The sequence below is a fragment of the Ambystoma mexicanum genome, chromosome 10 (genome assembly GCF_040938575.1).
Source record: "Ambystoma mexicanum isolate Mex_15411 chromosome 10, UKY_AmexF1_1, whole genome shotgun sequence".
In the NCBI taxonomy this organism is placed as follows: Eukaryota; Metazoa; Chordata; class Amphibia; order Caudata; family Ambystomatidae; genus Ambystoma; species Ambystoma mexicanum.
In genome coordinates this window covers 1274994114-1275018743 of record NC_090932.1, presented here as the reverse complement: position 1 = coordinate 1275018743, position 24630 = coordinate 1274994114, and the positions used below count along the sequence as shown (strand labels likewise).

The following is a 24630-nucleotide window of genomic DNA, read 5'->3' as shown; positions in this document are numbered from 1 at the left end:
CTGGAGGCACACAGCTTATTAAGGGCCTAGAAGAATTACCATCCTGGATAACTCTCCAGAAACCCATAGAATCTGCACTCCTGGCATAACCTGCAAGCGTTAACCACTGCTCTCTATTATTTTCTTTAATATATCAGCGCAATCATTTGCAATAAGAGTTTTTCCACGTATGTAGGACTGTTTTTAAATGTGTATTGCACTGGTTGCCGCACCCCATCTCATAGGCCTGAATCAAAGATTTAATATAGGCTCTCAGCTTTCTCGTTTCCTCCTGACCTTTCATATCAAAATGGTGGCTGTGCTTAGAGCCAAGATTACAAGCATTGTCCTTCCACTTTCTGGTGCGGAATTTGGATTATAATCACTTATTTCCCTTTTTATTAGTAAATAGGTGATGATCCTGTCCAAAATGCAAAATCCTCTGAGGGGCTCCATATATGTCATTTTAAATCATTTTCTGATAAATGGTACATCCAAGGTATTAAACACTTTTAAGAACGAATGTGTAGAGGCTCTAATTGAAGCTTGGTGTTAATTGGGCCTCCTGGTGAGGAACCCCATATGGGTCAAATTAAAAATTCATGAACAGCACTAGGTGAAGCAGAATGACTTGCTTAATAAGTATGGCTGCTTGAACGAATATAGTGCTGAAATAAAGACATTCTATCCCATACTTGAATACTTAGAAAGATTCCCCAGCCATCAGCATCGGCGGGTGTTCATGAGATGAAGGTTAAACCAACTGCATAGCTTAGAAGTTAGGGGCCATAGGAGAGGGTTGCCTACAGAGCAAAGAAGGTGTCAACATTGTAAAAACATAGATGCGTTGGTACCTTGAAACACCTGGTTGTCAATTGTCCAAAGACACGTAACATTGCATATGTATGTTTCAAAAACTGATTCAAAATAAAGATTTTATATCTTCAAATGAATTTTGGTGTTTACTGCTTTCAGGTCATCCGTTTATGCACTTTATCAAAGAAATGTATACATTGTTGGGGGGAAATTGGACTTTTTAACATTTTAAAATTATTGAGATTGAAATTGATTGTTTTTTTTACTATTGGGTTTTCTGTTATTTAAGGTCTAAGTGAATGCTATAAATGCAGATGGATATATGTGCTTATGTATTGTATTGTGGGATGTGTTTAGCCATGCATCCAAGCCCTACCATAAAACTGTGCAGTACTGGCATGGAAAACATCATGATGGCCAGAACTCCCCAGAGAGTGCACAGGGAAAACATGAAGAATAGGCTGCCACCCATTTTTGCCTATGTTGTGAGCACAGGAGGGCACTGCCTAAAACCACCGTTGGGCTACCCACACAGTAGCCTGAAACCATTGGGAATGGCAATGCTGATTGCCAAAAAGCAACTCAGAACTGTGGGGAATTCATTTTCTTAATCCCAAAAATGGGGGCAATACCGGTACTCACCACTATCAGCAATCCGGCGTTTTAAAACCACCAGACTTTTGTGTAAAACTGAACAAATGAAACAAAACCAGGCCAAGGAAAGACTTGCTAAGAGGTGGAAGAATGTAAAACTATATTCTGAAATGACTTGAAGGAAGTAATTATTTAATGTATAGGTAAAAATGTGTAAGTTGGATTTAAACTGGGAACTAAAGTGACATTTAGCTGAATTCTGCCTGACAACTAACCCCGACAGGAGAAACCTGCTCAGCCACTCTTCCCAGGCCTAGCTGCATCCTGCTGCCCCTTGCCAAAAGGAGTTGACACCTCTCTGATTAGATTAGGGGTGGAGCACCTGAGAACTGGAAGGGACAGAACAATGCAACTTCCTTGACTCATAAGCAAATGTTATATTGAGGGCGTCGTAAAAAATAGCTTCCTCTTGGGAGAAACTGGGGGGCAGCTGTGCCTTTGTGAACAAGCTGGCTTGGGGGAAGTGGATAAACCAGTTATTCCACCATGTGATGTGGGAAGCCACACCCCTTTTTGACCAGAGCATAATTTTAAAAAGATAGATAACGCATAGTGCGGACCGGTCAAAATTATATAATTAATATCATTGTTCTTGTGATTTTTCTGTGCACGTTTTAAGAGGCGTTAGGACCCTGTGGTATATTCTGGGGGGTTGCTAGCGAAAAATAGGATCTCACTCCAAATGTATGCATGTTAAAAATCTGACACTTTATCATCTGTAACCCATATCCCTGGTGCACATTTGTGTAAAATCTGGAAAGGTTTAGAGGTCGTTATCTGGATGAAAAGGGGAGAATTCTGTCATCAGTGGACACGACATCGTACAAAGACAGGAATCGGATGGTTTGGTGCTACAGAAAATATGTTAACTGGACCTATAATATTAGAAAAATGGTACATAGATAAATATGTATTTAGGTCAGAAATAGATTTGTGGGCAAATTGACCAAGGGAGGATCCTCTGACCCATAAACAGACCTCATCATGATGACAAGCCATTTCCTTCCCCCAATCATGGGAGAGGGGAGAATTGGGCCAATGACAAGTAGAGAGGGGCAGGCTCAGTTATGCCACGCACACACCCACTTCCAAAACACATAAAAAGAGACTGCTGGGACAGGTAGAGACATTCAATTCCATTTGCTGTGGAGCATGCTGACCGACGACTTCACATCCAGAGATCCAGACTTCAAATCCATCAATCTCCAGAACCTGTAGCAGAAATTAACTCCAGAATTTGTAGCAGAGAGGCCTGAATCCACCAGCTGAATCCTCTTCAGCAGGCCTCAAAACCAACCAAACTATTCAACAGCCGGGCGAGCTGTTTGAATTTTTGCCAAGAATTTTGGCAAGAACCTGTAGCAGTATCCAGAAAGCAGTGCTGTATCCGGAACCCGAGAGAACTACAAACCAGACCATTGTGAGCAGAACTGGTGCCTGATTGACCCGCCGAGCAGACAGAACCGCAGCCGGACGTGTTGACCAGATCCGTGACGAGGCCTAGTTCAAATTTATATTGTGAGTACCTAGCAGAACTGTGCAGAACCAATCTCTTAGTTAAAATAATCTAATCCAAACTATTTTAACCTAATTAGAACAGCCTCCTAGAAATTGTGTCATCTGTCATTTGTAAAGCTGCACAACTGTCACCTGTCAATTCTGCAGCTGCAATCTAAGCTTTCCAACAAGCCTTGCTACCCCTTATACTTTTGCCACAATCACGATTCACGCACTCGCGAATTTACCGCGATTTGCGATTTGGCTCAATTTCTCCACTTGTCAAAATAGCAGCTCCATTCTTTCCTTTGTTAAAATCCGTTTGCAACCTGGTAATAACTCATAGAGCATTGCTAAAGTGAGCCTGAACTAATACCACCACGCATCTCCCACTCACCCTGAATCTCTAGAGGGAATTAAAATCAGTTGCCACATTTTCCCATCCATTGCCATCACATTTAAAAAGCATTTTGGGCCTGTGTTTCAAACTCCTACCTGTTTCCTCTAAGCTTGCTGCAGGGGAACTGAATTTCGTATTGTATTTGATTGCATTCCTGAGAACTGTGTGCTCCTCTTTCCATCTCCTTCCTTTTCGTACATTGCATAGGGGAGGGGGGTGAATTGCCAGAGAAAAAGTGATTATCTTATCTTTTGCTAAAATCATATCAAGTATTTCTGTACTGCATTTTATTCCTCATTGCTTTTCCCTTGAAACCATAAAAGTATTTTTGCTACTTTATCCATCCTATACTAACTCCTCATTGATTGTAAAGAAGTGTGCTAGTGCCAGATTACCCATTGTTGATCAACATCATATGTCTAAGTGTGCTATCAGATATTAATTTATTATAAAGTGATATATATATATATTTATCACAAGTGTATTTGGGCTCATACAAATTTAGGTATATACCTTTCTTTGTGATTTTCTTTTCTCTTTCCCCTGTTTCTTCCAGACTATATTTTTTCTTTTAGATTCTATTCCATTTATAGGCCCTTCTTTCTGCACATGCTTACGATTGATTTTGTGGGACCATGTGGTTTTGCTGAATAGGTTATCTTGGGTTAATATTTTTTTTAAACAGTATTGGGTAGAATGGAAATAACAGGCATTAGATGTGTAGAAATATCTTTTTTGCTTTTATGTATAGATCAGTTATTAGATGCTAACTAGATGTTTACATGCACTATGCACTTTATTATGCACTATGCACTTTATTACATCTTATTCTAGTATTACATCTAAGACTAGGTTGTCTTGCATATTTGCACGGATTCAATATTTAGGTAATGAATGCACCCAACACTTTAAACATCTCCGTGTAGGATACATCAGTAGCTGCTAAATTGCTAATTGCAGTCTGACCATTGGGGTTGGTTATTGCATATTTGCACATCCATGCATATTTGCACGGATATAATATTTGGGTATTGAATGCACTAAGCACTTTAAATACCTCCATTTAGGATGTATCATCAGCTGCTAAACTGCTTACTGCAGTCTGACCATAGGGGTTGGTTATTGCCAATTTGCAAGTTCAGGTATTCGCATTTTTTATTTTCCTAAATGTGGTACATTTGAATAAGTTGCTGCAATACGTACTATGCACTTTATTAGCAACAGACTGGTCTATGCTGGAATATACTTTTATCCAGCTAAGCATTAGGCATTTTATTTATTTACTAATGCCAGTTAGTCACGTGATCTTCAGCAATAGAGATTCTTTCATTGGTTACCCATTTGTTTATTATCCATTGATAATGGTAAGCAACTTTATAGCCAGCATCTATTTTGGGGATATTATGCTATGGTTCCCATACTTTACATGCTGTAATGATTTTGTTGATATTACGAGCTGTTTGGCGCAAGTGGCATCCTGAATTATATTGCCCTAGAGCAGCATTTCTATACATTAGCTCTGAGAGCTCTAATGCCCGTACTAACTATTAATGCTGGACAAATGGTTGTAACTTAAGAATGTTGAGAAATGTTTTGAATTTAGCATTTCATTTTCTCATCACGCACCTGTGAGCATTTGGTTTTGCAATTATTTTACGCAAACAGAAATCACTACGAAAACATGTAAAGCGCTGGGAATGAGTTTGATATGCATTTACTATGGGCATTGTGCAGTGTTTTGTAAGGGTTAAGATGTCTGCTATGTTAGTATTGAGACAGCAGTCAATTGTCTTGGAGACACTCTACATTGTATACTGGGGATAGAGTTACATGAGTCCATATATAGTCACCTTGTCTATGTTTACACTGTTCTACGTGATCAAGCGGTCTGCGTGCCGTGAAACGCGTTGTGTTTTGTACTTTTTCCTATCCATGCTGACTTTAAAATAAAGGCATGTCAGTCTGGACCAATTGGGTTTTCTTTGCCTTAGTATAGAGAGTCATTAAGGCTTTCTATATTCGAGTTTTTTTGGGAGTGCATTCCGCTTAACACATCCCGTTTCCAATCTGGATCGGGTAATGGGTTTTTTCTAATATATATATATATATATATATATATATATATATATATATATATATATATATATATATATATATATATATATTATTCAATTTGTCAAATAAACCTTTGAATTTGCAAAACAAACCTACTTCTTGGCTCAGCGGGGTCAGGGGGATTCTAAGAGGGGGGTGTTATACAAGGGTTTTCATCCAGAGTACTGAACTGGACATAAAAATACATCAATAAGGGTTTTCCTCAGCATCCCAGACTAGGCATTGACTTAGCTGTAGTGTTGATTGAATATCGCTTACAGTACAAATGTTTGAAGAAACCAAATACAGGGTACGAAATTGGGGGGAGTTGGTAGCTATTTATCTCCTGCTTATAGCCTAGAAAAGCCAGATTAGCTTAAAACCAACAGTTAGCAGGAGCTACGTTTGGGTACCCAGGCCAACTGATGCCGACCAACTAGAACTATGTGAATTGGGACAATCTTTAAATAAACATTAGGACACATCTACATGACATTTAAAGCATAATGGGTCATAAATAATGGATGCAATTATATGTTTGCATTTTACGTGAAAGTTAGTTTTGCAGAAGCGCTATGTACTAGCTCCTCATTCCCCAGTGGTAGCTCCTGGTGAGTGGTTACTGCTGGATAACCAGGAGCTGCTTGTAGCTCCTGCTTATCCAATCGTAATTTCGAGCCCTGAGATACACAAATTCAAAAATAATAATAATGTTCCTTATTAGGTGTGGTTCACAGAATCCCGTGCCCGGTGCCTTGAACTCTGATCCAACAAAGACCTCCTATGACAGAAAAGAAGGACAGGTAACCTTCCCACAATGTAGCCCCGCAATCCAGCAATTACAACACAGGTGAGAAAGACTTAGAGAAGATGAAGAAACCCAGGAGATGGATACCAGTGACTCTGTGGATGCCACAACCGCAGATGGTGGTCCCATGATGAGGACAGTGTGGAGACGGCCCAGGACAGCCCAAGGAGCAGATGAGGTGCAGTGTTAGTGACCTATGCCCTTCCAGGAAACTGCAGAGGCCCACAGCCGAGCAGGCGATCCTGGCGGAGAATGGCAGCAATCACTGGTAAAATGGACAATACATGGTCCCAGCATGGAAGACTGAAACAAACACTGAAGAGGAGTCAGCAGGAGGAGACAGGAAGCCCAGCCTAGATTTCAGGAGCAGAAACACCCAGCTGGAATGTGCCCAAGCTACTAAATGTGGCCCGTATTGCCATATTTATTTATTTATTTTGTCATTTGTATAGCGCACAAAACCCAAGGGCATCTAAGCGCTCTTCAGATGCACAAAACATCAGGTCCCGCTTGTTGAGAGATCCAGGAAAAAGATAGTGAGCAGTGCTAGGGGGGAAGCTTAAAGAGCATTGCCTTTATTGAGGTTGGCAAAGGACACCTCACCAATCACTAACAGGGCTAGCGAGGAAGAAGTCAGGCAGCCAACCATTCTGGTGGGCCATCTGAATGGCCAATCACTTCAGATCACTCCCCACAGGAAGTGAGAGGATTTAGGCTCGCTTAAACAATTTCAACTTCAATTTCACCAGTTGGAACCACTAAAGAGGCTGTCATATGGGAGCACAAAGAGCCCACGTTATCAGTCCGTAATTTTAAAGATACCTTGTGGTTCCCTAGAACAAAGGGAGTAATAAAATACAAAATGGCCAAGAGCAGGATTTTTAAACAAATACGTTGGTGCCAAAATGGCCACCGAAAAGGTACATTGGGATAACAATGCAGTTAAATGGCTTACTCCCCAAAAGCAATGTAAGGTGATAAAATCATTCTACAGCAAAAATGGGGTGCCTAAAATTACATTGGGACTCGGTGCCTAAGGGTTCAACCAATAACATATACTTTAAGTAAGGTAAAAGGGACGCAAGGGCAGAGAGACTTCAGGAGAAGTCCCTTCTTTCCACCAAAATGAGCCAGTAATCCGAAAAACAAAGGAGCTGGGGGAATCAGGGAGCCCTAGAAAGTTGCCCTAGAATCCCCAACAATGGGAATCCTATCTTAACAGCTCTTATACAAGATAGCACAATGACAGGCGCTGAGAAAGAGCAGCAAGAACCAGCAGGACACCTTGCACCTATTTTCTACATGTTTGAAAAGGAATGTCATAGAATGTTCACCTACATTTCAGGAGGCAATGAAAATGCCCACCTGGCTCTGAAGCAGGTTCTTTAGCATAGAATAGTGCTGTACCCAACTCAAGGCTCTGAAGAGAGTTGGATCACTGTGCTTAGTGCAAGAGAAGCCACACCCGCTTCCCTCCCTGGCACCTGATAGGTTTACTATTAGACGGCAATCTTGTCTTAGACTGCAATATTGTCATTGAACGGCCCCAGGCACATTTAAGACCAAATTCTTATTACCTTTGTGAAAATGATTAACATTAGATTTCATCAATAACTTCTCTGCATAGTTTTATCACTAAAGCAACAAACATAACACTTGCAATATAGTGCCTCTTTGTGCAAAAATAGAAACACAGAAGACCTTGCCCCTTTCATAATGGCATTTATCAACTCCTTCTTTAAAACAGGTATTGTTCCTGACAATCTGAAGGATGCCTGGGTGATCCCACTGCTAAAAAAACCTTCCTTAGACCCGAGTATACCAACCAATTACAGGCCCAATACAACCGTCCCGTTCATGCTTAAAATTCTGGATCGTGAGGCCTATCTGCAGATCCAAGAATATTTGGAACTTAACAACCTCCTTGGACTAAGACAATCTGGCTTCCGTCCCAGGCACGGGACGGAAACAGCATTGATAGATTTGAAAACTCAAATCGAAGTCTTGAAAGATAATGGGAAACTAGCCTTGCTATTACTCCTGGCCCTATCTGCGGCCTTCGATCTGGTCAATCACAAAATCCTGTGTCAGCACCTCCGCTCTGCCGCATACTCCTCGGATTCAGCCACTGCGTGGATCAGCTCCTTTCACAGCAACAGACATATGAGGGTTTTCTCCCCTTCAGCGGCCGCTGACCCAGCCCCTATCCAATGGGGGGTCCCACAAGGCTCATGTGTGTCACCTACACTCTACAATGTGTTCACCAAACCACTCTTTGATGTTTTTGATTATCTGGGTGTCTCTTACACTAATTATGCTGATGACACCCAGATAATCATCCCCATCACCGGTGATCACATTGCAGATACCAAGGCACTGAATGAAGTATACTTGGTAATCCAGGCTTGGATGGCCCAACACAAACTCTGTTTCAATGATGATAAGACGGAGCTACTCATCTTGGGCTGCTCTCAACGGCTTAATAAATTAGATCACCTGTATCAGTCCTTCACCATTGATGGCAATGTCATTAAAGTGTCTAAGGATACTAAAACCTTGGGCATCTATCTGGACTCCACCTTGTCCCTGACAAGACAAACAAATGCCGTCAGATCAGCGTCGGCATATACATGCAAACTCATTTCGACCTGCAGACATTTTCTGACCACCCCGAACAGCATCATTCTAGCGAGAACGCTCATCATGTCTAAAATTGACTACTGTAGTGCCCTCTACTTGGGGACTAGCCAGGCCCACCTTAATAAACTTCAAATTACCCAGAACAACGCCATTAGAGCGGCATTAAATATTCCAGGAAACCAACACATATCTGATGTTAGGACCAACTTGCACTGGCTCACTGTCAAACAAAGAATTGCGCTGAAAACACTTGCCCTCACCCATAAATGCTTGACAAACAAGGCCCACCTCTACCTTTCCAACTGCCTCTCCCTGCACACATCCTCTCGACCCCAAAGAACTGCCCAGATTCACTGCCTATCCTTGCCAAAATTCAAACTCCAAAAAGCAGGGGGCGTAAGCTTCCCTGTTCTGGCCTCTAAGCTTTGGAACCCTCTCCCATCCAATATCAGGACTGAACCATCATTCAATTCTTTCAAATTGAAAACCAAATCTTGGCTTCTCGCTCAAATCTGAGGAAGTTCCCGCCTGCTGCAATCACCTGAGATTTCTGCCTCCTCTAATTTTTGCCTCGCCTACTGTGCTCACATGATAACCACCCAGTGTGATCACCTATGTTACATACTATAAATGTTTGCTCTATTGTTGTTTTGTATATTTTGTGGAATATATGTAAATATGCCAATTTACATTATATGTAAATATGCCAACGTACTTTATATGTAAATATGCCTACTAAGTTTTTGCGCCCGGATGCCCCTGGGCCTGGCGCGCTACAAATAAAACAAATACAAATACAAGACCATTCTCATTCTTTTGTATAGCATGTATGTACATTTATTATTTTGAAGCGATAAAACATGAGCTTTAAAAATAAAATCTCACTCAATTGCAGATAATCGGTGCCATCCCGCTAGTAAAGCAACCCAAAGCCAAGTTGAGCAAGCAATAAGGGAGGATTGACAATAGCAAAGGGGCACACTGGGTTATCGTGTATCTCCACCCTTTTACCAAGTTATGCAAATACAATACCTGGCATAAAACACTGATGGCGACAGAATAGGCTTAAGCCAGACAGCGGCTCACATTTTACAGGAAACAAGCTTATTCCAGGGCTCTCCAACCTTTGACTCTGCACCTTTTGGACTACAACTCCCACCTTCCCTAGCCAGTGTTTATAATGGTGTGATATCTTGGGAGCCATAGTTATAAACATCGGGTGACCCGCAGGTTGCAGACCCCTTTGCTGGCCATCATCTGGTGATGGAGCTCTCAGAAATGCTAAGCCTGGACAACCTCACGCTTGGGGCCTCATTATAAGTTTGGCGATAATTCCAGTTACCATTACCGACACTCGGGCCTGCGAATATACAAGCTGGGTAAGTGTGCTGCTAGTCCCCATTTTTGGAGTCCGTGGGACTCCATGGGGATACGGGTGGAGAGGATTTACCTCTGTCCGCATGCGGTGGTAACTCCTCCACTTCAACACAAAAGTTGGAATTCAGTGGTGTGGGAAACTGGCAGTAAAGCGGTGGTAAATCAGTTACCGTCATTTAACCACCATTTCCTCCTACTCTGGCAAACTCGTATCGAGGCCCTTAGAACTAGGGAATGCAGAATCCAAAATCTGCAAATACTGCGCTTGCAGAAAAAGAACTTCTGAAAAACTCCTGTGCTCATTTTGCCAAAGTTAGCCTCTGCTCGGGAACTGTAATTGAAAGACAGCATTGCTCACACAATGCATGGGAAGTTACCCACACAGCAGGGGTGCAGACCTGCTCAGTGGACCCTGCCTCTGGAAAGACACTGATCATTTCTGCCTTGGCTCTTTTAGAAAGAGCTTGGCTTCATCTAAGGCAGAACTTTTGGCTCTCGTAACATTCGGAGATGAAAAAAACTACAAAGTGTGCACTATTAGAAATCAAGACTTGTCCATTGTGAGTAATAAGAGCCATGGGATTAGGCAAACATTCTCAGGTGAAGCTAATCCATCATTTTAGAGTTCGTCTTACATAGAGGTTTATTAAAAGATTGGCACGTCTGACTGTAACGAGGCCTAAAACTTGTAGCGCGATATCCTGGTAACCTATTGGAGGTTAACGCCTGAATTCTACACGTTCTGGTTGTATAAAGAGAAGAAAACCTGATGTAATCTGCCTTTCACGTAAATGGTATCACCATTGCATTCTGCCTCCAACGTCAGTAGAGTATCTGGCTAAAGCAGTCAGGATGTTCTGATGATGGGCTGTTTGTGCCCCATGGCACGGTCTCACCTGACAGCATTGGCAAGCTGATTCACCAAGCACGGGCGTCCACGTTTACTATCTACGAAGACGTGCAAGTTAAGAACCATGTAAGAGCTTGAAAACTTGGCTCTTCGCACAAGATTTGCTAAAGTAATTCCCTATCACAGTAACTTCCACTGTATGCATGACTCTGAATAGAAAACTGTAACCTAATGTATTGTCCGTTTCCATGTATATATGTACTTTGCCATACTGCTAATAACCAGCGCCCAGATGACTCGCGGTTTGGTGCGCTTTACAAGTGCCAAAATAAATAAATAAATGTAACAGTGTTGGCAATGTTACTAGATTGAACTAGCAGGGATATAAAATGGGGTCTAGGCAAGGATTAACCCCCTCCGGAAGCAAGATCTAGTGAAAGGCCTGATAAGCAGTACATATTGAAAGCATCTTTAACCAATTGCAATAGTACAAACAGGACAGGGCCAAGACACATTTCAGCTTTCCTGGGAGGACTGTAGAAGTTCTTCACCCAATGTTTTTGATGTTGTAGTAAATTGACAACTGTGTATTGTAATCACTGCTAACTTAGCACATTCACCAAACAAGCATTGGCAAAGCCAACAGTTTGTGTGATCTAAAATGGGTGGTTGGTCTCGGAGGCAGCTGAAGGATAGTGCAACGTTCCTGCTATTCCTATGCCCTGTATGCCCTCGACAGTCCTACCGACTATGGCAGCGGTACAGGAGAGAATATGTCGCAGGGAGACTTCCGGGTCACCATGGGTCTAGATGCCGATTGTGGGGCCTCCCAGACAAGGCAGACTCTCTCTCCAAAGGCAAACAAAAAAAAGGCACCCGCCACTCGAGGTACTTCCTTTTCTCAGTGTCCAAATCCTGTGGGATTGGGCAGGGGAGAAATCACACTTAGCTTAACATATTGTGTGCACTGTCCTTTGCACATGAGATCCGGTAAGTCAGTAGCGCTGGGTGGCACCAGGAACCAAAGTTAACCAGGATAAGGTAATCAGGTTATTGGGGCACAAGTAATAATCACAGAACTTAACACCCGGATGTGAATGCCCTTTCACATCAGCTGAGAATGCATCGTGAATCAGCAGATGTTGCATTATGAAGTGTTTGCCGGGCAGCATATTCACCATTTGCAAGGCCTCTTGGCACTGATGGTTAATAATAATAATAATAAATTAGCATTTATCTAGCACTACGAACCCTCAGGTATCTGAACGCTGCTTATTATTACCCACGGTGTGTGGAGCTCATTTATCGACCTTGGAAGGATAAGTTTGGCCCTGCCGGGACTCAAACCTGCATCAGCAGACTCTGCACAGATGTCAAAGCAAGCGCTCTACTCACTGTGCTATCAGACCACCTACATCGGTTGGGCAATAGTGAGACCTGCTGCATGTGCGGTTCCCTCCGCAGGCAGTTCCCGGTGGAATAACACACGTGTAGCCTTCCCCAAGCACAGTGTGGTTTGTCAGCTTGTTTTGTAACATTTCACAACACCCTAGTGTGGTTCCTCAATAGGGCCTGTTGTCTGCGGGTGGTCCGAGCTTGCGAGGATACAGAAGAGATGTACTAGTGACAGGATGTAAGGCGTGTAAGCTATTGGGGTGAGGAATTGCCAAGCTGGGTTCCTGCGTAGGCATCGCAGTGATTTCGGAATGGCCCCAGCCACACAAATATGAAATGTTCATTGTCATCCGATGCTGTGAGAAATGTTACACTGCGTTGGGGACTAGCGCTCATGGCCGAGTGGTATGTCTACAGGTACCACTTACCACAGACATTGCGGCTAGGATAGGGTGACCAGACGTCCCGGTTTTGCCGGGACTGTCCAGGTATTTGCACCGCCGTCCCGGGGTCCCGAGACTTTTTTAAGTTTAAAAACATCATCCCCGGATTTGGGCCAGATATCATGAGGGGTGGCCTCGAAACCAAAAGAGGCCTGGGAAATAATTTAAGGTGGCCCTTTATTCCACATTTTCAGCAAGACCAGAAATACCACAAAAAAAGAGGCCCAGGGTGCAGAGGCCTAACGGGAAATCTCCAGAGTTCCCTACAGGCGAGTCCACCCCTGCCCGATCCCCAAATCCTGGACTGTTTTTTAAAACTTAAAATAGCCTCGGAACCAGCGCTGCAACATGACACGGGACAGTCCCCCACATAGAAGTAGGACTACTGTTTCACCGCTGAAGCTGTAGTCCTACGTCTATGTCAGTGGCCTATCCCGGTTTATTATTTTCCAAATCTGGTCACCCTAGGCTTGGAGGCATTAGGGTTGTGTGTCGGAGCTAAAAGGAATCAGGGTGTGCGAGCTCGGAGTCATCCCCCAATCGCCATGAGAGGCCAGAAGAGGACAGCTGAGGGGTGACAGCACCCCCGGGCGGGACATTTGACGGAGGAATTTCATCTCTGGTTTCACAGCAGGTCTTTTGGCGGTAGATGCGCTCACCTGACAGGTGTAGCAACTGCTGGATCCACTCCTGTAAACGTCCTAAAGTCTGGTCACTTACTGAGATGTTTTGACCCAAAATGTTTAATGCATAGTTTTGATACATGTCGTTAGTAAATAAGGCTCAAGCTATTTTCTAAAAATAGCATCCTTATGTCAAGTTGTGGGGACACTGATTGAGGGGAGATTGACTGACGACTTGTGTCATTGTAGGCTTTTTCCCCTCGCTGTAGTTGAGTTTTGCGGCATACCACAGCACATAAGCGTGCTTGTCAGTGAGAGCCTGCTCCCCGAGGATTGCCACAATGAGCCCCCTTCCATTAGTTGGCCATAGAGTACCTGCGCTAACTTACAGCACACACTAGCTGTTAAATGTCTCCACATATTAACTACTACAGGCAACATATGTTATGTTACATGCTCACAGAACAAGCTCCCCAGACAAATAAATACTACCCCAAAAAACTCGTTCATTGCCTACAAAAAAGGCGCATTAAAAGAACCCAACGAGTAGTTATGTCTGTTCACTGAAAAAAGCAATTCACTGCTCACACAAAATACAAGCCCTTTCCTCAGAAAAGAGGAACAACTCATGACTCCCCTAAAACCTTTCAGAATTGCCTGAGCTATAGCTTACAAAATGCTGCCTAGATGCTCGACGGTTCCAGGAAAAAAACAGGCACTCCCCCACCCCCAAAAAGGTACATTCGCCAATGCCCCATTAAAAAACGAATTTCCAAGATCTAAAAATCGATTTGCCTCAAACGTCTTCGGGGAAAAGCTAATTAGAGGATGTTCTTAATCACCTCAAGAAAAGGCGCTGCAATGGCACCAGAAAATACCCCACCAGCTGCGAAGTAAAACAAGATAATTAGTAGCTACCAGAAAACAAACGTTTATTTCCCCACCAAAATATACATCTCTCCAAAAATGCATAGTACTTACCTCATGCAAAAAATGCCAATTAAATGTACGAAACTATATATATATATGTATTAGTTGTTATCAGAAAAGACTATCGATTGCCGATGGGGTCTTACTTTAGACACCAGTTACATTGTATTCGTTGCCAGAGAACAAGCGTAGTAATTGTCCCCAGAAAACAAGGGCGCGCTTGACCTAAAAAAGGCGAATTGTGTGCCCCAAAAAGATTTTTCAATGCCAGCCGCGAAAGCTCCTACATCAACGACCCCAGAAAACGCCACATAAAGCTACATTCTTTGCTCAAAGAGCGTAATGCATCACTAATTAACGATTACTAAGGGGAAGAAAACAAGTCTCCTTGCAACTCGAGCGAGCATGAAGGCCACGTGACTGCGCTCACAGTGAGCAATGGCGCCACATCATTCCCCTCAGAAAATGCCAGGCATGACGAGACTTTTACTGCAGGAAGCGGAAGGGGGAGCCCGGGGGGAATGCGAAGCGTTTCCCCCCGGGGAGGTTTTTGGCGCTGCACACGGCCAGCGAGTGGCCGAAGGGGGCAGAGCGCCTGCCGAGGGTATTAAGGGTTCAGGGAAGGTTCGGGAGGCAGGCGACGGTTGGACTTGATGATTGTTCAGTCCTGTTGCCTGCTCCCGAGCCTTCCCGGAGGTAGCTGGGCCTAGTGTGTGAGGTTAGAGCAGGTGAGGAAGGGTTGTTGTTGTAGTTAAGGGGCGTTTAGGTGCTTAGTTAGGTATTTCTATGGTTCGTAGAGAAATGTAATTAATAATAAATTTAAAAAAAATAAAAAAAAAGTTTTCAAATAGCCGGGGGTACCGTACATAAGGTACCCCCCTTACCGGTGCCGCCGCGGCTTCAGCGGTCTCTTTGTAGGTGGGTTTTTTAGCGGTTGGTCAGCTCTTCCAACCCAGCCCGCGGTTAATGGGGGGTGGGTAGCTGCGAGGAATCCAGGTTTCCCTCTCGTCTCGCCGGGTGGGTGCTTTTCGGTGGTGCAGGAAGCGGGGGCTCGTGGGCTCAGTGCAGTGGGCGGTTGGTAATCCGCAGCGGGCCCATTGTTGTACCCGTATCTTCCTGTAGGCTTTGGGGATTAAATATTGTGCACGTAGCGGCGGATCCGTAGCAGGAGCTGCCAGCTCAACCCCCCCGACACTCAGGGCTGGTGTAGATACGCCCCGGTCCCCCTTTGGTTTCGGGCAGGCCGGCTGGTGGTGCGTGTGAGAGCCCGGGGGCTGCGGAGAGCGGTAACGGCCTCTTAGCAGATGGGGCAGTGCGGTCGCCTTAAAGGGGCCCGCCCCGGGCTCGCACGAAGAAGATCAACTCAACTCGGGCATGAGCTTGCATCCACAATGGTATTTAACGGGGGATGAAGTTGGATTGGAGGATTATGGGGGGCAGTGGGAGGTAGAGGGTTATAGGGCTGTGAGGGAAAGGGGGGAGGAGAGTAGAACTTTGAGGTGGGATAGCGAAAGGCAGGTGCAGGGTGGTCAGGGGGCAAGAGGTCGGGGGAACTATTGGCTGGGTGAGTGTGCTGACATGTTTTATCCCCGCAGTAGGAGCCCTCTAAGAAAGGAGATGAGGAGCATCGGTGTGGACGCCAGACCGCAGATGGCCGGTGTGGAAAGAGGTGAGCGGGAAAAGGAATGGTCATCTGCATGGCAGAGAGGGTTCACGAGAAGGGGGACGGGAAAGGAAGGGTCTGGACTGCAAGGGGTGAGGAAAGAAGCGGGTGTACAGGCCATTGGAGCTTTGGGGGAGGAGAAGGGCATTTGCACAGTGGAAGTTCAAACGGACAAGGTGGTGGAGCCATTGGTGCTCGAGGTGCCAGTTGAAAAGGAAAAGGAGGTCGAAACGAAAGGCAAGGAGAAAAACTGCCATACATGGGGGATAACAAAACCGTTGGGAGCGCACTTGAGGGCAGCGACCAGGGAGAAGATTGAGGCGGGGGAATTTGTAGATGTTTGTAAGTTGCTCCATAGGGAAGTGAGAGCAAAGGAGGGGTCTAAAGAAGAAGAGAGGGAACGGGCTTCGCGCCAAGGGAATTCAGAGCGAGAATGGCGGAGGACAGTCAGGCGGTCTGGGGGGAGATAGACATGGATCTTTGGCCGCAGTGGATGGCTCCAACGAGGCCTGCCCCGACATTGCACACAGCAAGTGGGCTGCCTGTGCCTTACCGGCCCTTTCTTGGTCGCCCCGCCCATGAGGGGGCGGAGGGAGGAGGCAGAGGACAGCCCTCGACAGGTTGGGCGTTCAATAAAGAAGGCTGCAAGAGGGGGATGTGCAAATTTAAACACGAGTGCAGCAGGTGTGCGGGTCGGCATCCGGTTACAGATTGTTTTTCAGGCAGGGGACAGTGGGTCAGGGCGAGGAGTGGGGCAAGGAGGTGGGGGGGAGGACCGCAGGCCAGGTAAATTGGGGGTGTGCTGGTAGGTCGGGCTCAGTTTATCGTAAAAGGAGGGGGGGCACAAGGTTGATGAAAGGTTTTTGGGGGGAACTTAAAGGGGGCAGGAGAAGGGTGAGGAGGAAGACATGTAGGTAGGGGAGGGCCGCAGGGGGGATGTAACTGTGGAAATTGTTAAGGGGTGGGGGTCATCGTTTGAGGGCAGGGACGACGGGGGCGAAGCCCTCACGCTTGCCGCACGACAAGGTGAGTAAGCTTCAGGCTGCATGGACGGAGGTGCGGGGCGCCTCTGGTGCAGCAAGGGGAAGTGATGAGACGGGTCTGCATGGACGGGGGTGCACTAGGGCCCCTGGTGCAGCTGGGGGAAAAAAGTGGAGCATTGAAGCAAGGTGCTGGAGAGGAATTTAGGTGGAATGGACTGCATGGACGGGGGCGCAGGTTTGGCCCCTGGTGCAGCGGTGTAGAGGAGTAAGACAGAAAAAGGGACTGCATGGACGGGGGTGCACTAGAGCCCCTGGTGCCGGTGGGAAACAGGTGGTAATGGAGGCAAGGAGCTTGAAGATTAGTTACATGGACGGGGGTGCAGGTTTGGCCCCTGGTGCAGTGGCGAGAGGAGTAATAAAGTAAAGGGCCTGCATGGACGGGGGTGCACGTGGGCCCCCGGTGCAGGGGGGGGCAATGCAGGACCAAATTAATAAGGTGTTGGAAGGTGGGGGGGGCAAGGGTGAGCAGGAGGGTAATAGTTTAGGAAAAAGGGGGGCTAAGTGGGTTTAGGTGTATTGTTAAAGGTTAGGTGAAAGGGGCGAAATATAGGGGGACAGGTAGGAGAGGACCTGGGGTGTTTCCCGAGAGGGTTAAGGAGGTGGCCAGAAAGGATAGGGTACTGAGGAAGTGTTACTGGTGGTGGGAAAGGTTAGGAGGTTGGAAATCATTCATTTAGGAGGGGTGCAGCATCTGAAGGTAGCAGGCTGGGCTATTAAGAGGAGTAGGTGAAAAGGTTGGGACGCTGGGAGTAAGTGAGATACAAAGGGTATGTCAGGGACTGGGGCAAACGGGATGTCTTTATAGAATTTTTTCAGTAGGTAGCGGGAGTGTTGCATGTATTAGGATGTTGTTGATTTGTAAGTGATTTTGTAATTTCTTTTTCAGATGCTGCTAGGAGGTCCGGTCAGATGTCAAAAGCTGGTTTTTGGGACATTCCAGGGTTAAGTGGGCGGGGAAAGAAGCGGAGAAAAGGGTTGTTGGCAGGCAACTGCGGTGCAACTATAAAGATGTTGTGGTAAGATGGTCCGGGTTTGGGGGGCTGGGCTGGGATCAGTTGCTTCCTATGTTGGCTGGGTTGAGGGAAAACTGTGGGCCTCCAGATGGGGGGGATTAGTCTTGGTGGGGAAAATGATCTGGTAAGGGATACGGGTGTGGCTCTTTAAAAAAAAAAAATAAAAAAGGGTTTTATGTCATGGGTCCGACAAGTGTGGCCTCAAGCAATTGTGGTGGGGACTAAGTGTTTGCCACAGAGAGTGGGAGGGGAGCGAGAAATGAGGGTCCGATAGAGCGGGCAAGGAAGGGGATAAAAAGAGAGATGGTGGAATTTTTACATCGGTGGCAGTACAGGTTTTGGACCACAAGGAGATGGTTTAGGAAGGATTGATGAGATTTAGAGAGGATGGGTAAACTTTCCGGTTTTGGGGAACAATCATTATCTGGCGGACTTGAGATCTTGGCGGGAAGATTGGTTGAGGGGTTTGGAGGTAGGAAACTTGGTGGGGGGGGGGTGGGGCAGAAAGAACACCTCAGGGGAGGGTTTTTCTGGTGCCAGGGGCATGGCCCCTTTTGATGTGGGGGGAGGGAAGCACAATGGGGGAATGACACGGGAAAGGATGGGGTGGCGCTGTTTGCACAAGCGGGCCACTCCGGGGGAACAGGCATTGACCCTGGAGGGGCATGGCCCCGAGGAGAAAGCGGGACGCCTGGAAAAGGGGCAAGGAGACGGTAGGGTCCAAGGGATAGTTAGGGAGGAAATGGCTTTATTTAATTATTTAATTGTTGGGGGAAAATGAAAAATGTTTAATTATTTAAGTGGTTGTTTAAAATATTTCTTTAGTTTGTAAGGCTATGGAGCCAGGTAAGCGTTTAATTGTAAGCTTTGGCCTGTCACATTAAAGCGACCTTTTCCACTTTTAAATGAGTCTGGGTTTTTGTGCAGTAAGCCAAAAGTCCCCGGGCATGCCATGCAAGCCAGCTCGCTGGCCGCTTCCACGCGATGCCTTGACCGCCTCTCTAGTGCCTGCATTGCATAGGTCTGGCGTAGCGAAATGCACAAACCTCTCTGTTGAAAGTGGGGATGCATTTCTTCCAGTCCTGCCAGCACCCGGATACAGAGGCAGCAACAACAGTCCCACTCCCAAGCTAGTTGTCATTTGACCTGGACTGAACCGGCTGCCAGTCATTTGGTGCAGGCCAGACGAGTCCCGCCTACCAATGGGTGACTCTCTGTCCCTATGAGAAGCCCATGATCCTGGGAAGTCTATGCACCAGTTGCGGAAGAGAAGCGCGGTCGCATGGAGCCCCTTGAAGGCCTTCCTTGTGAGAGCCCCTTCATCAACAGCAAGTCTGAAAACTTCCCTGCGATGCAGGCAAGGGCCTACCCTGGAGAGTGCTCCTCCACACTGCCACTCCCCTTTACATTATTTGGGAAAAGGCAGCTCTTTGTAGTACATTGAGGTGGAGCTTTCATCTCTCGGACTGTTGTATGAACCATGGTCTCGAGTTACTCAGTGAGGGAAATCAGGTAATTTAAGAAAGATTACATCTATCAAATTCCAATGTATCATAGTTCTTCTAAATTATAATTGAGATTTTTCTGGGCATTAAATTATATTTGATAATAACTGTATTTGTATAATAATATCCTAAAACTGTAGCTATATTGAATGTACACCTAAATTCTATGCCTAAATCCCTCCCTCACAGTGCAGCCTGCACATTCGGCCTTGCTACCAATAGGTAAGCACACTGTTCCTGAAAAATCTTTGTTTTACTATTGCACTTAAGGGGAACAATCTGCGGCGCTGCCCAGATCGTCCTGGGACTTCCAAACTTACGTCCAGATCTCACAAAAAAACATACCTCAGTGGGGACAACAACCACAACATACACCTTTAAAAATAAGCATCCCTGAGTCAGGTATTCTAGCTATGCAGTATAAAGCAGGAAATCTCCAGAAATAGCATCTAAAGTCCTCAAAAATAAAAGCAGGACACAGGTCTGCTCGGTGGACACTGACTCCAGTTCCAGAGTATCAGTGAAATCTACGAAGATCAGAACAGACAACAACGCTAACACTCACTTGTAGCAGTCCTAACATGTATAGTTTCCTTATGCAGTCTAAACTATAAAAACAACCCTTATCTCAACCTACAGGAAAACCATGCATATTATAGATTGGAAAGCATTGCGTATCCTGACTTCCAACATAACTTTACAAAGCCTAGGTTTCAAAAATTAACTTCTTGTAAGGGAACATTTACAGTGTATAGTACAAAATGATCCGCGCCCGCTTAGAGTAGAGCCATTCCATAATAGCAGAGGAGACAAAATCATCATGAAAAGACAATTCGTCCGGCCAAGTGATCTGGCATAATTTTGTGAGAAGACTGACAGAGTGGGGGAAGAATAGGAAAATGCGGGACAACCGGAATCTGCCCACAGGTGAGACGAAACTTGTGAGGACTCCACTCTCCCTCCTTCAATGGCAGAGGGCACCCTCTAGGGCATCTCACTCTTCAGACGACACTAGCTGAAGTTCTGCCATCTCTGATCCCGCAGCTGTCACAGACTGGGAAGTGTGTTCAAATTTGAAATGTGAAGTGTGCAGGAATTGTGCTGGGGAGCTGCTCCTTCCTCAGCCACGTGGACTGGCAACAACTCAAACCAGCCCTTGTCCTCCAGAGCTTTCTGCGGAAGGTCCCTGTCCCTCATAAGGCCAGTCCAATGCTTGCAGTTGTTCTTGGCTAAGACTGAGTGTATCTAAAATTCCTAGCGAAGCTAAGGCTCGTCTACTTATGTATGGGATTCTCCCAGGCTCGGACTGAGCTATAGGGCAATATGCCCATGGCCGAAACAAACACACAAAATGTTGGTGTGGGCCAGATTTTTGGTCAAAATGGGCCACAGTCACTAGAAAACAGCCAATTTGGGCCAGTTTGATGAGTTAATTCACTCGGCGGCTAGCAGTTTTGACCAGTGTTGCAGAATAAGTATTCTTTAAAATGCACAATTTGCATCACACTTCATCAAAAAACTCCCCCTTGGTTATTATTCAAACAGTGTCATCAAAGGAAGGAATAGCCATTTACAACTGCGGGACGCTTTTTCATTTAAACTTAGTAAGGGCACAATAAATACTCCAGGCAAGCATCTGTACCAGGTGAACACTATCAAGGTAACCGGTGCAGTGTAAATGACTATTACATTACATTCATAGAGAGCAAGCTTAGCAAGAAGGGCCCCAGAACAAATGAAACATAGAGTGAGAGAAGGACAATTAAGAGCAAGGGGCACTGTTGGGAAAAGAGGAGTTATCACAGGCTTAACAGGCAAGGAGGTGTTGCTTGAAGAGCAGAGTCTTGAGCTCCTTAACCCGAGGAACCTGTCACAGCCCTTGCCAACAGCCAGCCCAAGGTGCACAGAGGGTAGGTCGGAGCCAGGTGAGGATTGGTGAACATGGAAAAGTGAAAGGAGTCACCTACCAGCTCGTCCAGGTTACGAAGGTCGCAGATAGTGATCCTTTGTCGGCGGACTGGGTAGACTGGAATCTGGGGCTCCAAGTTGAATCCCCCCGGAGGAGTGCTGTTTTCCAGGCTCTCGTAGCTTAGTTGGTCCATAAACTGGTCCCTGAGCTCTTCCTCGATCTCCTCCTCCATCTGGATGAGCATTGGAGCCAGCATGCCAAACCGGGCGCCCCTGCGCGCCACCTCCAGCAGGCAGAGTACAAAGTTCTTCTCGTTCTTTTTGAGGACCAGATCATTGGTCTCGAACATCAGGACGTCCAGAATGCCCAGATCCTGCCGGCACCACTGGATGAAGTTGGACACGTTATCCCTCGCCACAAAGGAGCCTGCTACCACATTGCGCGACTGGAAGATGACGTCAGTTCTAGGCAGCCTCATGCGGCCCGCCGCCTCAGGGCAACGCTGCTGGAATTCAAGGGCGATGCGGTTAACATTGTTTGCGTGCTGGCAGAGGGCACAGCCCGACTCCAGGGCCTCCAGGAAGCTCTCCACTTGGACGTCCAGATCGTAGAGGGTGTTGAGCCATTCTGCCAAATCCTCCTTCATGGCTTCCAGGTACTCCTCGCTCGAGCGGAAGGGGCGGATGCTCTTGGATGCTGCGGATTGGATGTTGCTTTGGTCAGCCATCTTGTGTTGCTTGTTCACTTCTCAGTCACTAGAAAACAAGAAATAAGTTGTGTATTTAATGAGCCACTGATAATGAAGAAGAGTCTTACACCAAGCCCAATACAGTAGACATAAGTTGGCACACTTTGTAGGTGGGGCACCAGTGTTTACTGGCAAGTCGGGGTTTGGAGCCCATGCGCATTCATTTCTAGCTGTGATCTTCTGGAAGGATCTCAGCCTATCTCTAGTGGGACCATAGCCATGGATGAGTGTGGCTGCTTTGCCAGATGAGCTGGCTAAGTAAGGGTGGCGATGTAAGAGAATTGTCCACAGCGAGCAGGGCAAAGGCCATGGAGTGACTTTCTACCTCGTACTGGGACTCTGAAAACAACCTACCCCCCTTGTCCTACGTCTATTTCTTCCTATGGCTGCATTCCGGATCCGCTGGCCAGAGTGACAGAGGCTGTTGATGTGAGAAAGCCTGCCTGCACCCTGGCGCAGTGCGCCTGGCCGCTCTCGAGAGGGTGGAACAGTTTGGCTTCGAGGCAAGCCGGAAGTGAATGGAAAAGAAGGAAGCGTGTGAGCAGGATGTGGCTCGTGCTCCTTCCAACTTTCCAATCAGTCACTTTCCTTTCACGGTCTCAGAGAATACAAGGCGGGGCGCATACGAATTGTGGTGGAAATAAGATAAATGTACCCTGGGAACCCGCCACTGGTGGGGGAGGTAACGGGAATGGGGAGAGCAGGGTGCGGGGGGGAGGTGTTAGGCCGGGGTGAGGCAGGGGGTGGAGTCATGATAGGCTGACAAAGGGCGAGCCCCCGACTCAAATCCTGGCATGTTTTAAATAAATACCTTATAGAAGCATGTTATGGAAAAAAGCAGGGGTGTAGCTCTATAAACCACACCATAAATGACTGGTGCTAGTGTAAATAAATCTTCTTTGTGCTTTCATATTTTACTTAAAATTTTAGGAGACACACAAGAAAAGAAACCGTGTGCTTAGATCTAGTGCAGATACTCATTGTATACAGATATGCAGCTTGTTACTCTTGTTGTAAAATACATTTGAAGTTCAACAAAAAAGTAAGCTTATTTTTGTGTCAAACAAACCGACATCATAGAAATTAACAGACAGTTTAAAGAATTTAGAGCTGTGTCAGATAACTGGAGCTACGCATGGTTTTCGGATGCAGACGAGTCCGTTGCGCTGTATTCACGTAATAATTGGCACCTTTTCAGAGGACTTGTCACAGACAATGGCCACTCCATGGCCACTCCACGATGCATACCAGAAATGTATATGGTCAGTGGGAGGTCTTCCTAGGGTGTTGGAGAATGATATGATATGATATGACATTTATAACGCGCCTATACGCAAGTGTTTCAAGGCACAATGAGGCAAGGAAGGGGGAACAGAGGGAGGACAGAGACAACTATCTTACTAGGCCAAGTGACATTGAGATTGAGCAAGTGCAGGGGAGGGGTCAGTTCTGTACATGGAATCAAAACAATAACAAGAAATGAGGCCAGCAGGTGGCAGGTGCAAGGGTAAGTGCAGACAGCAGGTGTCCAAAAGTGCAGGTAGGGGGACAGTAGGGTTACAGGTACAGACCAAGTGCAAGGGTTGCCGGGAGGCAGTGCGGGTGTGCAACTGGGCGGGCAGGGACCTAGGCCCGAAATCAGAGCTTGTGCCTTCGATGGCATAGTATGCAGGGTGTCATTAATGACAGGCAGCCAGATTGTCCTCCGTGGCAGTCAGTCAGTGCCACTAAGATGATAGGCAGTGTGGGTTCTGTTCCGACGGCACTGTTCGGGGATATGATCACCTCCATGTTGTCGGGCATTCCTTCCGACCGATGTAGCAGGGTACCGGGTCTTGTTCTGCTGCCAACACTGCATCCCCTGCAGCACCTCATGGACGGTGCCGTTAGTGCAGTGTACAGTGCACACAATGTCCAACGTCGTGGCTGGGGCCTTAGTATACGAGGGTGGACGCCCCACTATGAAGGTGGTGTGGACCCCATGGGGGCTGGTGCTGTCGCTCTGCTTTGTGTCTGGTGCACTCACCGCCTGGGATTTTTTTTTTTCCAATGGAGCGCCCTTTCGATGCAAAGAGCTCCAACGGGAAGCATGCATTCTCCTCTCTCCTGCTCCTTCCAGAGCACCGTGGCCTCTCGACAGCAGCAGCCCAGAATCTTCATTGAGGCACGTTGGGCAACGTGGCCCTCTCCGGGTAATGACATAGGCACGGGTACTGCTGTAGCCGATCCCACTGAGGCCTCTG

At 46.3% G+C, this 24630-nt stretch overlaps 1 protein-coding gene across 3 annotated transcripts in view; it reads right to left on the bottom strand.

Moving 5' to 3' along the window:
* Positions 1–24630, bottom strand: part of GAS2L1 (growth arrest specific 2 like 1) — a 412663-nt gene that overhangs the window by 285329 nt on the left and 102704 nt on the right. For all 3 annotated transcript variants that reach the window (XM_069619267.1, XM_069619265.1, XM_069619266.1), the window contains exon 2: positions 21698–22394. In XM_069619267.1, coding sequence (XP_069475368.1) covers positions 21698–22366 — 669 coding nt within the window. In that variant the 5' untranslated portion in view covers positions 22367–22394. The remainder of the gene's footprint in view (positions 1–21697; positions 22395–24630) is intronic.